Source organism: Molothrus aeneus, chromosome 7 (genome assembly GCF_037042795.1).
Source record: "Molothrus aeneus isolate 106 chromosome 7, BPBGC_Maene_1.0, whole genome shotgun sequence".
NCBI classification, from domain to species: Eukaryota; Metazoa; Chordata; class Aves; order Passeriformes; family Icteridae; genus Molothrus; species Molothrus aeneus.
This window is the reverse complement of record NC_089652.1, coordinates 28,241,888-28,257,800: the sequence shown is the minus strand read 5'-3', so window position 1 is coordinate 28,257,800 and position 15,913 is coordinate 28,241,888. Positions and strand designations below refer to the sequence as shown.

At 45.4% G+C, this 15,913-nt stretch overlaps 1 protein-coding gene across 1 annotated transcript in view; it reads left to right on the top strand.

Moving 5' to 3' along the window:
* ADCY5 (adenylate cyclase 5) overlaps nt 1-15,913 on the top strand; it is a 204,269-nt gene that overhangs the window by 185,409 nt on the left and 2,947 nt on the right. Inside the window, exons 13-20 of the mRNA XM_066553913.1 lie at nt 3,440-3,556; nt 4,299-4,463; nt 6,695-6,870; nt 11,158-11,184; nt 11,986-12,118; nt 13,241-13,504; nt 13,824-14,028; nt 14,787-14,911. Coding sequence (XP_066410010.1) covers nt 3,440-3,556; nt 4,299-4,463; nt 6,695-6,870; nt 11,158-11,184; nt 11,986-12,118; nt 13,241-13,504; nt 13,824-14,028; nt 14,787-14,911 — 1,212 coding nt within the window. The remainder of the gene's footprint in view (nt 1-3,439; nt 3,557-4,298; nt 4,464-6,694; nt 6,871-11,157; nt 11,185-11,985; nt 12,119-13,240; nt 13,505-13,823; nt 14,029-14,786; nt 14,912-15,913) is intronic.

Sequence of the window (15,913 nt, the reverse complement as noted above, 5' to 3'; positions counted from 1 at the left end):
GTCATGGGAACCAGGGTCCCTTCTCAAATACTCTGCTGACAGACATCTGTTTTGCTACTAACTTATCAAGTTTGTGGTTTTTTCTTAAAATCCTTTAACTTCTGGTATCTGCACTGCTGTGTGGAATTCAACTTCTTGCATGGTTCTGGGAGAACACAGGAGAGAAATTTCAAGTTATCCTTTATGAGAAAATAAGCTTTTCTGTAGCTCTACATAGGTGTAGCTTGCCCATCACATTCTTTGCCTCCAGAACCTGGTCTAGATGCTCCTAAAGCATTTGGAGGTTCTGTCTCAATCAGGAAAATAAAACCCTCTGAAAACTGTACTTTTTTAATACACTAATAAATCACTGTGAAATAAGTTACAGAAATGGACTTGCAAAATCAAGTTGCCTGGAGATGTTGTCTTTTACTGCAGAAGCATCTTAATGTACTTCAAAATGACTCAAAGGCTTTTATTACAAATTGAAAAATCAGACCTTAAAGACCTCATCTTACAACATAACAGCAATTATCTAAGCAGTTTTCCATACCCACACTAGATGTTAAGAAGACAAAAAGAAGAAATATTTCTCTTCTGTCCTACATCAGCTGTTGTTCCAAAGAATTGACTTTATTTAGAGTAATTTCTTCATGCAAATGACTGGAGGTTATGGATTATTTTCAGTGTCACATACTTCTTGTTGGATCACTTTTTAAACTTGTACTTTCACCTGCACAGCAGTGCCCTTTCTTCACCTGCACTTACACATTTCAATTCAGAGGGAACTAGAATCAACTGGACAATCCAATTTTATTTTTTTCCCATTGTGGTTTTCTTTACATGGGGATTTCAAGAGTGCTAATGAGTGACCTCACCTTGTGTGGCTGCCCAGACGGATCACATCCTTGCTCTCAGCCCCTTCTCAGGAGTGCAAATGGGTCTGGGAGCTGCCATTTCATCAGATTTCTGTTTGTCACTCAGGCAGGATTTGAGTGTCCCTTTGGACAGTACAAGCCAATGGGCCCACCAGCAGTGCTGCTTGGATTTTCACTGTACTGCAATGTCCTGATACTCTGCTTCTTTTATGAGCACAGAAGAGGTCTTATTTTTGGGTTTTTTTGAAAATGGGAAGGAAAGTAATCTTCTTTCCTTTTTTTCTACTTTTGTGCTATGCCCCTGACTTGTGGATATTTTTATGGAAGAAGCAATGCATGAAAGGAGCTGAATTGTCAGACCTGAGATAGCTTTCAGCTCCCCATGTCTATCATAGAAGTCCTTCAAGCTGCAGGTGTTCCTGGTCTCCAGCTGCCTCTGTGAAATGGGGAGAGCGTGATTTCTGTGACAGATCCCCCACGAGTGTTCATGAGGCAGAGGTTCCTCAGAGGCATGGCATGACTGTGTTGTGGCACTCTCAACTGCAGCCCTGACCTCCTATGGGTTTTGGCATTTCTTTCTTCTCCAGGACTTTTCCCAGCTATATTTGTTTACTGACCTAAAATTTTTCCTAGTTTGCAAAGTAATGAGAACCAAGATTAATACAAAGAAAACATGTTTTCATTAGAATTCAAGTATCTTCCACTGATCGCCTTGCTTGATATCTCAGGCTTGGTTCAAACTCTGGCTTTTTTGGGATTGTTGGCAGCAGGGGCTTGAGCCAAGATCCACAACAAAAAAACTCCAAAGTTTTATTTAGGTACCTGATTTCCCAGAGATTACAGCTGAAGGTTAGATCCCTGAATACCTTTGTGGAGCTTGGCCTTGAGGCTTAAACAGAGAAGTGGCAGGAAAACCTGTCCTGCTCTAATCTAGTGAGAAAACTGTCTAAATGAAGTACAGATTCTCCTTCTCCTTTCAAATCCTTTAGGGGCTAGAGCAGAGGAAAGCCCCATTGGATATTTCATAACCCAGTTCTAGTAGAGATCTGCTAGCTGACATCTGTGTGGAAGCAGCTGGACATGGTAGGGCAAAGAGATATTTTGGTTCATGGCTTATCAACAAAGCTAAAGTTTCTATGTCACCAGGGTTTATTTGTGAGAGAAAGGTGTTTTCCTTTGTTTTATAGTGGCTGCCACTGAGCCTGAAGGATTGCATAAGTTTCCAGTGCATTTCAATCAATCCTCATTCAGTGCAAATAAGTTACAACCCCCCTTTCCCCTTTTCTCCAGTCCCCCACAGAGCCTTGTTCTCCCCTTTCACCTGGAGCCTGTGCTGGTAGCAGGTGAAATCAACTCTTTCAAAACTCTTGCCACAACCTCTCCCTGCCTCTGTAAAGAGTCTCCAGCTAATCAGCTGCAGCACTCAGTAATTACACTGCAGGGCTGCTGTGTGGGAAGCACAGCGCTGACAAAATGTTGCATACCCAAAGATGTAAGAGTGAAGGATAAAAGGGAAAAGGAAGACTTTTAATAGAAACATTAGTCATAGTTAAATTGCAGTGCCATGGCGCTGTGCTGCTGTTTCTTTGTGTCTCTAAAAATACCCTCTAGTGGCTTGGTTATTGGTGCACTGAGTAAGGGAGGGGAGAGCTGGGCTCTGGAAAAGGCTCTGGTGCTGCTGGGCAGAGCCCCTCTGCCCTGGTGGGGTGGTGTGGACGGGCAGGGCACTGTGGGAGGACAATCTCCCATGGGAGCACAAGGGTCTCCTGGCATTCCTGCTCCAGCCCTGAGCTCCCACTGGCACAGCAGTGGCACATGAAGGGACAGGGCTGCCTTGGCTGTCTCCTGGACACTCTTGCAGCCAGAGCAGTGCAGGGAGGCCTCAGGCCCCCCAGGGGTGACCCAGGCTGGGAAGGGCAGGGTCAGCTCTGCTCTGACACACGGGCTGTTTCCATCTGGAATGGATGCAGCAGTCAGTAGCCATCAGCAGGGAGTGCCTGGGCCAGCTGGGCTCCCTGACTGCCCTCAGCCACGGGGATTTTTGTCACTGTGAGTGTGGAGCAGAGTGCCACAGCCCAGCCCGGGCCAGCTGATCTCTGCAGAGGGTCTGACACATCACAGGGCTGGCCTGGGCTGTTTTCAGTCTGTGTCTGAAATGGCACCAGAGAGCCCCACAACACGCCTTGGTGATCAAAGGGACATGACATGTACTCTCATTTCTGCGTTTTTAAATTTTTCCTCCAGTAATTTCCAGGCTCGAGCTCCTGGCTATTTCAGTTACAGATGGCTTGTGGTTTGCTTCTCACAACAGGATGAGCACAGCCCTGCAAGCCATGCTATCTGGGCTCAGGAGCCATCACTCCCATTAGGAAGGCTAAGTAGATTTGGAGAGCCAGCTGGGCCTGCTGCCACGAGGCAGACACATCTCTGCCTGCCCTTGTCCCAGAGCTGCCATCCCCCATCACCATCCTCCATCCACACAGACCCATGCTGAAGGATGCAGGCAGCTCAAATGCAGGTTGTAATCTGTAAAACAAGCAAGGATTTGATGTGTCTATTTGATTTTTTTTTCTCTCATGCAGCTTTTCCCAGTTCCTCTCCAGACTCTTTCTAAGAAGATTGTACAGTCTAGGACCAATAGTACCTTAGTTGGAGTCTTTGCCATTATCCTGGTTTTTCTGTCTGCCTTTGTCAACATGGTATGTCCATTATTTCCTTTTGATGCATTCAGTTCTGCATTGTTCTCTTATTGGTGCTCTGCAGCATTGTGACTCTTAAAACCATTGAATTTAACATGACCCTGCCTAGGACTAACAGCATCTGAGGTTGGTGCCCTTTGCTTTTTGGACACAGAAAAGAAATGGGAGCCCAACAGCTCCATCCCTAGAGCCCATTATATGCCTGGCACTGATTTGTGCCCAAGTCCTTTTGTGATTTTTTAAATGCTTCTGCTCCAAGTACAGGAGCCCACCCGATGCAGATCCCTGCAGGAAGGGCTGGCACGAGGCTGATGTGTTAAATAACACACACTATAATAACTCCCACCATACTGAGTGGGACATAAGTGTTCCTGGGGCTTGCTGCCAGCCCTGCACGGGGCTGCCTCCTGCTCCAAGGGTAGGGATCAGCTCATGGGCACGGTGATGGCTCTGCTTTTGAGGTGCACTTTTGGGACTGAGGTGGTCTGGCTGTGATTCCAAACACCACTGCTGAGTTTGGGCTCACAGAGAGGTGAGCTGTTCTCTGGGGCATGGATTTTGTTAATTAATATTTTGAGGGAGAAAAAACATAGCTGCTGCACATGCAGTAAACATAAGTTGATTATTTCATCTTGCATATTTTGCTACAGCCATTTCCAAGGGGCTTTTAAACTGATATAAACTATTTTGTTTTCTTCTCTTTGTCTATGCTGTGGAGCTTAATACCATCTTTGTTTTCCAGTTCATGTGCAGCACTGTGGATCTTGCCAGCTGCATGGCTGCTGAATACAACATCACTCCTGACCGGGTGGACATTTGCCTTATCAGCAACCTGACTTCCAACTACAGCCTGGGCACCTGGCAGGGGTTCTGTGACAGTCCTTTGCCCAGCTGCAACTTTCCAGAGGTATTGCTTGGAAAAAATGGGTTTCAGAGGTCTGTCTGGAAAAAGGCTATCAAACCTTTGTGGTAAATCTCAGTGATTCTGAGGAAAGCAAGGTTGTTCTTGACTGACATTGCAGGACTGACATAGGCAGACTTAAATGTCTGAAGTTATTATCATGAATCCACATTCATGTTTAAGTTCCTTCAGGGCTGAATAATTTGTAGGCTTTTAAAATAGTTGGATCCTGCCTGTAGCAGGGGAAATGTCCCTCTCCAAGAGGTCCTTAATGGCCTGCAGAAGTGAAAGTCATTTCAAAGGAGTTTGTGGGTGCTCAGTTTCACCTAAAAATCAGTTCTATGAACATCAGTGTCTAGTCATAGATTTAATGATTCCCTCCATTGTTTTATATCCTGATGAAAAACTTGGCTTATATATTCATTCCCAAGGTATGGTAGGTCTGGCCTCAGACAGATCAGCAGCCCAGACAGTGGTCTGCTTCAATTTGCAATGCAATTCCTGTGTCTTCAGGACATCTCATTTAGAAAAAATTAAAATGCTTCTGATGGGAAAAAACCCAACCAAACCCTCAACCCAAACCAGCCCAAATATGTTTTTCACATTGATAGAATACTTTAAAAAGAAAAAAAAAATTATCTTTTTGCATAGCTGTTCAAGACCTTTCTCCGAGTTTTTAGGTCATGGCCATTACATGTGTTGTTTACTGGAAATTGAAAAGGAAAAACAGCTCTGTTTAGGATGGAGGTAGAACTTATGTCAAGGTCATCTGGGTTTATGGGGACCTGACAGATTTATGGTGGATCTGTTACCATCCAGATGTCCAAGGTGCTACTGAAAGTCCTGGTATCCTACTGAACATATTTCCTTTTAACTTACAGGAATATGGTCCCTGTGTGATTCAATGAGGTTTCTGAGACCACCAATACTACAACTTTTAACCTTGCAGAGGCTTTAGTGTGCAGAGGCTTTCTGCAGAAAGGCCCAGGAGCAGAATCTGGCACAGTGCAGATCTAGGAACAGTCTGTACCCACCAAGATTTTGTATGGAGTGCTGGCCCAGGACAGAGAGGAAATTTAGGCAATGAGGAATAACCATTTTGCACACTGAGGGTGCTCTGGCAGCCTTTAGCCAGGTCCTTCTGTTCAGTGGGCCAAGAAGTGAGGAGTCCCTCACCTGCACTCTGCAAGGCACGTGTTGGATCTGCTACAGGTGTTGCCTGTCAGTCCCAGTGTCCACCCAGGAGACAGTGGAATCCCACCCCTCAGTCAAGAGTGAGGAGTCAAGAACAAGCTGTACAAGTTATTTTCTCTAATTTAATATATCAGACTATTAATAAATGAGCTCAGAACATAAGCATATTTCTGCTTCAACTAGGGCTTGCTTTTAACTGAAAGGATGGATTGCCTCAGGCACATGATATGGGGTTTTTGTCAGAAATAGGCCTGTCCAGACAGAGTGGAAGCTTAAATCTTCACAGATTTGATAGCAGGAAGGTGGTGAGCTGAATAACATGCCTCTCTTCATTTTGCATCCCTGCTGTCCTTCCCAGGAGCCATAAATGGCACCCATAGTCACACTGGGAAGCACTGGCATGCTGAACACCCAGCTCCCAGCCTGGCAGGAGCTGCTGCTGCACCACCCAGCTGTGCCAGAGGTGCTGCACAGCCACACATCTGCACCTCTGCAGCTGCTGGCTGGACAAATTATCATGGGGTGGGCATGGGGACGTTTGTCCAGCCTGTACCTTGCTGATGGAACCAGTGTGTGACATTGGAGGGGACAGTGCTTCCCCATTGGCCTCAGGTGGGCATCTGTCCAGGGGGGTGAATTGCCAATACCTTTGGTCCTATGTGTTGTACAGATATGCAAATTTGAGCCTAGAATTTGGCCTTAAAGCACAACTTAATCCAGCAGAACTGGTAGGAACTGTGTCCAGGGAAAAGCTGCATCCCAGCCTTGGGTGTCCAGCTGTGAGCCTGTGTCTCTTGAGAGTGAAGCATGTAATGCCTGCAGAAGAGGGCCACGGTTTTCCTGTTCATCCATTCAGTCTAAACTTCTGTAATGTGGGAGAATTCCGCAGGCAGCCCCAGGTTTATGTTTGGTCAGCTCAACAACATAACTACCAATCCCTTTCTATCCCTGTGTTTAGTTTCCTTTGTTTTCAGTTTTGATTTATCCAGCTGACATTCATCTCTCTTTTGGGTTTTTTTTTTCCCATTTTTGTCTTTATACAGTACTTTACCTACAGTGTCTTATTGAGTCTCCTGGCCTGCTCTGTGTTCCTTCAGATCAGCTGTATTGGAAAATTGATCCTTATGTTAATAATTGAATTTATATATGTTCTCATTGTGGAAGTGCCAGGGGTCAACCTTTTTGACAATGCAGATCTCCTGGTTACAGCCAACACCTAGTAAGTGCCTTTCACTTCTGAAATCTTTGCCTGATTTCTTTCACACAGTGATTCCAGCATGGCATTAGGTGGATGGGAGTGCCAAGGCTGTGGTGCAAGCCAGTGATGTGCATGCTGTGCTCTGCCTCTGAAGAGTAGGAGAATACAGTTCCCTTTAAGACCTTTTTAATGTGGGACTTGACTAATGAACTATCTATTAATAACAGAATATAACTGGAATCAGAGTGGATCTGTATTTCCTTTTTTCCAGAAATGGGGAGTGTAGTTAGTCATTCTTTATGCTGGTATTACACTCCCAATATAGAAATGTCATTTCTCAAATAAGAAAAAAAAATCCTCCAACAAACTTGAGCTTGTTCAGGGATGTGATGTGAGCCACCACAATATATCAAACCCAGCTTGGGGTGGTGGAGTGGTGGTGCTTGATGTTTGGCCAGTGATCCACTTCCAGCTGCTTCCAGGACAAATGTCCTTGTTTGAAAAGCCAGTATCACAGCTGGGCTCAGCACAATTCCCAGCAGAAGGGGCTGGGCTCAGTGGGAATGGGCAGGTGCCCTTTTACTTACAAAAGCTGGCTTGTCATCGGGTCACACATTAATCCTGGTGGCAGCCTCCTTCCACTGCTGTGGTGGTTCCCCATTTCCTGGGGCTCCCCACACCAGAGAGGGAAGTTTGGCACATCCACAAGCCTGTCCTCCTCCAGAAGTTTTGTTTCTCGTTGGGAATTGCTCTGTTGTGTTAACTCCTTGTTTTGATGATTTCCCCTTGTAGGCAACAATTGTACTTAAATGTGAGTGAATCAAATAATGCCAGTTTAGGTGAACTATTTGTCAAGGCTGATAGCTGTGGTTGTTCCTGCCTAGGACAGGAGGGTGTCTGAGAAGATTCCCATGGCCCTTCCCAGAGTGTTATGAAATACATTCTGTAGTTGCTCAGATTTCAGGATGGCCATTAACCATCAGCCCTTCAAGCCATCATTAACCATCAGCCCTTCAAGCCCAATGCATCTGGTTACTCCTCTCCTTCACATGACTATTCCATGATTTCAGCACTCCCATGTGCCCAGTAACAATTAATGGATATACAGCTTTTGCTGCCATTGCCAGTTAATGGAAGTGTAGCTTTTGCTGCCATTGGCAGTAATCACTTAAAATATTTTGTTAACTCAATGGAGTGAAATTAGGTAGGAAACCCCATGGAGCTTTCTGTGGGGAGGTATAGGGAGAATGAGGTTTTCTTCCCTTTTTTTCAGATATTAGGTGTTCCATCAGCAGAAACTATTTAGCATTTTCTAACACAATTAGTGAAATAAAAGCATTTTATATCTCAAATATAATTTCATTCTTGTAATTCAAGCACTAAGCGAAATTACAGCACTTGGAAGTGTAATTTACATCACTTCACAATCAGAATGTCAGTAATAAAGTCAGTAATAAAGTGGAGAAGGTTAGCATGTTTTCCCAGAAATAGCTTTCTGTGATGCTGTATTATCTCTCACTAAAAGGGATTTGTTCAGCCCCAGCTGCAGCTCAGCCCCACACAGCCACTCACTCACTGCCCTGTGCTGGGATGAGGGGAGAGTTGGAGGGGGAAAAGGGAGAAAACTCATGGGTTGAGATAAAGTCAGTTTAAAGGGACAGGAAAGAGAGAAACAATAGTAATAATAATAATAGTTTAATTAGAATAGACAAAACAAGTGATGCACAATACAGTTGCTCACCACTTGCCAACCAATGCCCAGCCAGTTCCTGAGCAGCAGCCCCAGGCCAGATTTCCCCCCAGTTCCCATACTGAGCCTGATGCCAGATGGTATGGAACATTCCTTTTGGCCAGTGGGGGTCAGCTGTCCTGGATGTGTCCCCTCCCAGCATCCTGTGTCCCTCCAGCCTGCTCCCTGGGGTTGTTGAGGAGCTGAAAAGTCCTTGACTTAGTATAAACACTACTTAGCAACAGCTAATACATCAGCATGTTATCAACATCCTTCTCATACTTAATCCAAAACACAGCACTGCACCAGCTAGGAAGAAATTTAACTATATTCCAGTGGAATCCAGGACAATTTGTTTTGTCCAAGGAGCTCCATGGATGGCTATTTATTGCCCCGGTGTCTGGAAGGCCATTTGTGTGAAATGGGAGCTCAGCATGTAGCACAGAGATGGACCTTATTGTCCAGCTGATACTAAAAAAACAGAAAAGCCACCATGACCTCATACTACTTTAATTGGGTGCCCATTGTAGCTACATAATTAGTGTCTGCTCTGCAGCCACTATGGTACTCTGACTAATTAGAAGTGATGCAGGTGTCACTTCACACTTGTGTGTACAAACCAGCCCAGCATGCAGGCAGCTGAAGGGCTGATTACAGCACGTTGGGAATTGCCAGACTTGGCTGCAGCCACACCAGTGTGTGACACAGGGAGAGTGACTGCATGCACAGGGCTATGGTGTTCCCTTTTCCTCTGCAGAGGAAGACAAAACTAATGCATTGCTTTAAAGATGTGATGGGCCAATGTGGTCTTCTAAACTGAGCTCCTGCACAGGGAAGCCCAAAGAGCTTTGCCCTGTGATTTGTTCATCAAAGCCATCATTTCTGTTCCAGCTGTCTGTCCTTGCAACTGTGGCTGGGAAAAGTGAGATGCTCTGGTCCTGTGGGAGCTGTCTCTAAAATGAACTGCCTTTCCTGCTAAAAACGTGCACTTCACTTGGGCAGGAGTGTAGTGAGCAAGCTTCTCTCTGTGTTCCCTTCCAGTAATTAAAGAACCATCTGCTACTGGAAATGTCTGTTCCATGGGGGAACAACCTACCAATGTAACACCCCTACTGCCTGCACTGGGCACCTTCACTTATCCAGAGTTACTGTGAATACTGGCTTGCTGCACTTCTGCAATGTGGGAGTCTCTGATGAAGCTTTTAGAGCAGGAGTAGCACCCACAGAGAGCTGCAGCCTCAGTACTAAGGGTCAGGTCTGCCATGCTCCCATCATGAGGGAGAGTGATAAGGGAGGGCTGTCAGTCATCCTTGGCCAGGTGATTTAGGGAAGCATGGGAATCATACTCCATGTGGGAGGTGTCTCCAGCTAGATCCAGCCTTTCATGGGGGAGTCCCCAGGCTTTATGTCTGTGTCCAAGCACACATGTTCAGTGCTGGAGCTGGCCAAGAGCCATGCAATAGATTGTGTGCAAGACAACAGTAGGTTGCAAAATCCAGGTCAGAAGAAATTCCATGCTCAGAACTGCAGAAAATGTCTTGGAACAAACAAGGTTAGAGAGTTACTAGGCTTTTATTTTTTGATGTTATGCCCAGTTAGGTTCCCTTGCCTATTTTGATTATTTAGATGTCTGATTTGTGTGCAAGGTTCCCTCCAACCCCATAAACCTGTGGCCTGAAGCTCTCCAGAGAGCTGTCACATTCTCAGGCTAGTATCACATTGGTAGCCTGCAAAGTTCTAATTGCATCAATGACACTACAGTAATTTAAACCCTGATCTCTTTCCTTCCATTTCAATAGTGTTTTAAAAGATGCTTGTGCATGGTTCTCAGCCACCTAATACTCCACCCACACTCAAGAACAAAGCCAGCAGCATTAAGCAATCAATCAATCAGGAGCTCAGACAGCTGCTACCTACCAGAAAGCTCCCTTGTTCCGTGCTTTCAGTGTCAAAAAGCACCTTCCACACCTTCCATCTCCCCCAGCAGCTCTGATACACGTGGGTACTTTGCAGAATTGTCAGTAGTAATAGGGTGGTGCTGAAGGGTTTTCTTCAGTGCCCTTGTGTGTGGTACCCAGAGCTGGGCACAAGCTGGCAGTGAGGAATGTGCAGAAGAAGGGAGCAGGATTAGAGTTAAAGGAATTAAACACATCTCCATGCCACAATAAAAGGAGAAGAAAACAGCTATCCCTCACAAGATAAAAAAGCCCAAAGCTTTCTTCCTTAGGCCAAATTTTGTAGTCTGACCTAATGAAGCAGTGATCGATGTACAGGCATTTGCCAAGCATCCCACACTGACATTAAAATCCCAAATTATTCTCTCACTCTTAATGCTTCTTTGATATTTTACCCACATTAACCATGTCACACTATCACTCTGGAGTTTTGAGTGTAGCTCAGAAGCCTGTTTTCTCCTCCCCCTCCCATCTTTTAGTAGTTTTCTGCTTCCAAAGAGCTGTAGCCCCACACAGTGTTAGAGGTGCCACACTGCAGAGGAGCTGTGCAATGATGTGCACAAGGGCAGGAGCTGCAGGGAGCCAAACACTCCTCTGACCTTGTGTTTGTGCTTTTTTTTTCAGCGTGTCTGCAAATGATACATCCTCATGGTGAGTCACTTTGGCATGAAATATTTTATAGGTTTTTGTTGGTAGGTATTTTCTGTTCACAAGGTGCAATAGCAGCACATTGACTCACCAGCAGTGTCTGGTGTTTGTGCATTGCTGTGAGCTGGTGCAACACAGTGCAGATGCCCTGAGTGGACTGAGTGTTGCCCTTTTGTATGTATAGCTACTCTCAGAGCATCCTCTCTCCTGTGGGACTTATGTCAACCCAGGGATTATTTGTAATACAATTTAAAGGTTTTATCAAAATATTTTCATACTGTGTAACTCAGTAATTCATATTTAACAGTTTTTATTTGCCTGCTTGTCAGAGGAGGTGTGAATGTGCCTTAGTGCTCTTTTCAGCTTACAGAGCACTTACACAACAAAGCCCATTAAGAAGTGACTAATTAGAGAAGCCATGAGTTAGAGCAGTTCCTTATTCAGGAGCCTGGGGAAGCTAGTGCAGAAGACAGGATGAACACAGTCTGAGGAGCTGTCAGCATGTTGGTGTTGTCACCCTCAGCATGTATGGCCACTCTCTGCAGAGTGCCCTTTATATCAATGACAACCCTTTCTGAGAAGCTGGATTACTTTTCCAATTTCCAAGTCCTCCTTTAGAAACTGGCACTCATGAGCCAGAATCTCCAGCTTTTTGTAAAGGTTTGTCCCTTTACCAACACAGGCTTTGAGGGGAATGAAAAAAAAAAGCCTGAGAGGCTGCTTAGCCTTAGTGTTGGAAGTGTGGGCTGTGGCAAGGCCGTGTTCCCCCAGTAACAGGGAAGTTGTCCCTTTGCTTGGCTGCAGCCCCCCGGTGACAACACGAGTCGCGCTGAAGATTGTGACCCCCGTCATCATCACTGTCTTTGTCCTGGCACTGTACTTGCATGCCCAGCAAGTGGAATCCACTGCAAGGCTTGATTTCCTCTGGAAACTTCAGGTTGGTGGGTGTTGGCTGTGGGAGGATCACATGTAGTCTTTGGTGTTAACATAAAATGACTGAGCTCTTCACTGTCGAGTTGAGGAGTGTGATAAAGTGCCTTTGAATTTAATCTGAATCTGGTTTATAACTGGGCATACTAATAATGCTCTGCTCTTTTTTGGTACTTTGCATACTCTGCATCTCATCCCAGTTATTCAACCCCTTTTTTCCTTGTAAATGCACCTTGGATGGTCCCCGTGGTAAAGGGTTATAGATCCGAAGGTTGAGATTAATGAATTTGGGCAACTGAGCTGTTATTGCTGCAGGAACATGTAATGTAACACAATTTATAAATATAGGAAGCTCATATTCACTGCTGAATTGTTTCCCAGAGTTCAGTGAGCTTTCGTTTTCTGTGCTCAAGGGTGTGAAAGATTCACATTTGCATTTTCATTCAGTTTCCTGTTAAGCAGTGGGAACTGGCTCAATGTCCAGCCTTCATTAGCCCCCAGGCAGCAGTACTGGCTAACCAACACACTGTGGATAATGCCACACTGTGCTCCTGTCCCTGGGTTCACTGTTAATGTTTTCACTACTTGTGCCCATGAGTGATGTTGGGGCCCTGTATGTGATTCCCAAGCAAGCAGGACAGGCCTGGGCTCTGGCCAGCACTCATGGCTGGGGGGCCAAAGGGCTGCAGGTTTTATTTAGATTTTCTACCTTCTGGGTAGCAGGACATCATTCTAATTATAGGTCTTTGTGGTTTGAGTACCAGGCACTGAGGAAGCAACAATTAATTAAAGCTCCTTGGGAAGCAGATAAACATTGTAATCCTCATTTATAAATGGTAAAACAATGGAAGGAGTGAGCTGAGTGGTTAACCAGTTCAGGGCTCAGAAATACAATGCTGGATTCTGGCATTATTCTCTGCCTGCTTTTCCATACACATGTGCACAAAGAGATGGAACATTTTCCACTGCAAAACACAAGTTTCTGCATCTCTCTGGCTCTGCTCTCCTTTGCAGTTTCTTTCCCCCGTTCTATTTCTGCCCTCACCGCAAGTTAATTTTCAGCTTTTTTCCCCTCCCCAGAGCAACTCCCAAAAGATTAAGTGCATGCCTGTGTCTCCCCCTACCCTAGGCCACCGAGGAGAAGGAGGAGATGGAGGAGCTGCAGGCCTACAACAGACGCCTGCTGCACAACATCCTGCCCAAGGACGTGGCCGCGCATTTCCTGGCGCAGGAGCGGCGCAACGACGAGCTCTACTACCAGTCCTGCGAGTGCGTGGCCGTCATGTTCGCCTCCATCAGCAACTTCTCTGAGTTCTACGTGGAGCTGGAAGCCAACAACGAAGGGGTGGAGTGTCTGAGGCTGCTCAATGAGATCATTGCTGATTTTGATGAAGTAAGTCGCAGAAAATCTGGGTGAGCAAAGTGAGCTGAATCCATGAGTTTAGTTGGGCTCTGCTGAGCTCCTGAAGGAGGGTGGTTTATTGAATCCACGGTTCATTTCTCCTTACTCTAGGAGTCTTCAGTTTTAGCTTTTTCCCACACTGAAATCCCTTCTATTCCCTTGTGATTCCTTTGAGTATCTAATCCCTTTTCTTCCTCTGTCTTCCTGGCTCTGTCCACTACTTGCAGCAAGGCAGGGCACGTGGCATGGACATTACCAGCATCTGTGTGTTTGTCAAAGTTTATTTGCTTCTCTTGCTCTTGTGACACAGATAATAAGTGAAGACCAGTTCAGGCAGCTGGAGAAGATCAAGACCATTGGCAGCACCTACATGGCTGCCTCAGGCCTCAACGACTCCACTTATGACAAGGAAGGGAAGACACACATCAAAGCTCTGGCAGATTTTGCCATGAGGTTAATGGACCAAATGAAATACATTAATGAGCATTCATTCAACAACTTCCAGATGAAGATAGGTAATGTCCTTATGCTCACAGGATTCCATGTAGGTAGTGGTCATTCTGAGGTGGGGATTTTATGGACAGTAAAAACCACAGATGTTACATTAGCTATACAGTGATGTTGATTGTCTGGTGGCTGGTGACCACTTCAGCCTCTATGAAACATCACAGTGGCTTTTTAGGTTATAGCAGCATCACTGAAGCTCCCTAGGGAATTAGAAGCAGTGTAGGTGCTGCCTACACTGCTTCTACACTAAGCATGATCTTACAAGGTGGCTGACTTTGGGCTCATTTTGCCCCTGTGCTTCCAGCTCTGGCAGTCTTGGACATTAAATTGTCTTTTAAGTCAGGGAATAAAAAGTGACAGAAAAGGAAGAAGAAATTTGAGGATGTCAAGTGTTGTCTTTGTTCTGGAAGGCTCTGGGCTGCTGCCTTGCAGGCCCTCAGCATTGCAGGTATGTGCTGACTTCAAGTGAGCAGTTTGCTTGTTAGCCAGGTGGCAAAAAACTTTATGCCATTACCTGGCACTGGAAAGTAGCTCTGGATTGAGCAGATCCCGCCCGAGCTGCCAGTCAGTTGGGCATAAATGATGGATCATGGATCAAAGAAGCCAAATGCTATTTTAACATTTCTCTCCCCACAGTTTGGCCATAGCTTTACATGTCAGGGTAAAGTACAGCTAGAACCAGGGAGGCTCAGGATGGGTTTTTACTGTCTGAAAAATAACCTGCTTCAAGCAAATGGATCTGAGCATATTTCTCCTCTCCTTCCAGGCCTCAATATTGGTCCTGTCGTAGCTGGGGTGATAGGAGCCCGCAAACCCCAGTACGACATCTGGGGCAACACAGTGAATGTAGCCAGCAGAATGGACAGCACAGGAGTGCCTGACAGGATTCAGGTAAGGCAATCCCTGGAAAACTTACACTGCCAGCCCTGTGTCACTTACACATTTTGAAACTTAATTAGAATTGAAATCTTGGTTTCATTTTATTCCTTTATTCCATACATTTACCCACACAGAACTGAAAGAAAAGCCACTTAGGGAATGCTGGTGGTACCAGCAAGTTTTTTCTTTTAATCGTGACCAACATTGCAACCTTTGTTTAAAAGCTTGCACTTTAGTTCTGGGTGGAAGTGCTGAGCTGAGCTTCCTGCCCCGTGTGCCTCACTGGCACTGAGCACAGTCCTGCCTGATCCCTGCTCACATGTGCTGCTCAGCTGTGTGAAGTGTTTGTTTCATTTTCCAAGGGCCTGATTCAGCCCTGTATTTCTGTAATTTGCTTTGCTGCTCGCTGTGCCGTGTGTGGCGTGAGGCCAGCAAGGGTCCAGGCATCAGCAGGACGGGGATACACAACAGAGAGGGAGGATTGTTTAAGGGGTTAATGGGACCTGTCTGATAATCACACAGCTCCTCACCCTCCAGATGTGACCTTTCCAGTGAGTGATTCAATTGCAGTGTCCTGCTTTTGCTGAGCCAATGTCCACAGTAACAGAATGCCATTCCTTGGGAACACTGAAGGGTTATAAAATTAGAGCAGCTGGTGTAAAGCCCAAGAGAGGCAGCCATGCTGTTTCCTTGCCTGTCAGTTAACTGGATCGATATTTATGCATCACTCTTGAGATGGTCTGTAAAGCCACCTGAAAAAGGGTGAGAAATTATATTGTAATAAATAAATACCTCAGGAAATCTGGTCTTTAAACTTCTCTTGTTCTGCAGCACAAGTGATTATTTTTGACTGACATCTGCAGAGACAATTTGGATGCTGGCTAGAGTATTCCATTTGATCAGTTCTCTCCCATTGCCCACTGCCTTCTCCTTCATAAAAACAACCCCTGACTCCTAAGCTGTACATTCACTGTGTAACTTCTAGGTAATTTTTGAGGATATTTTAGTAAGTTT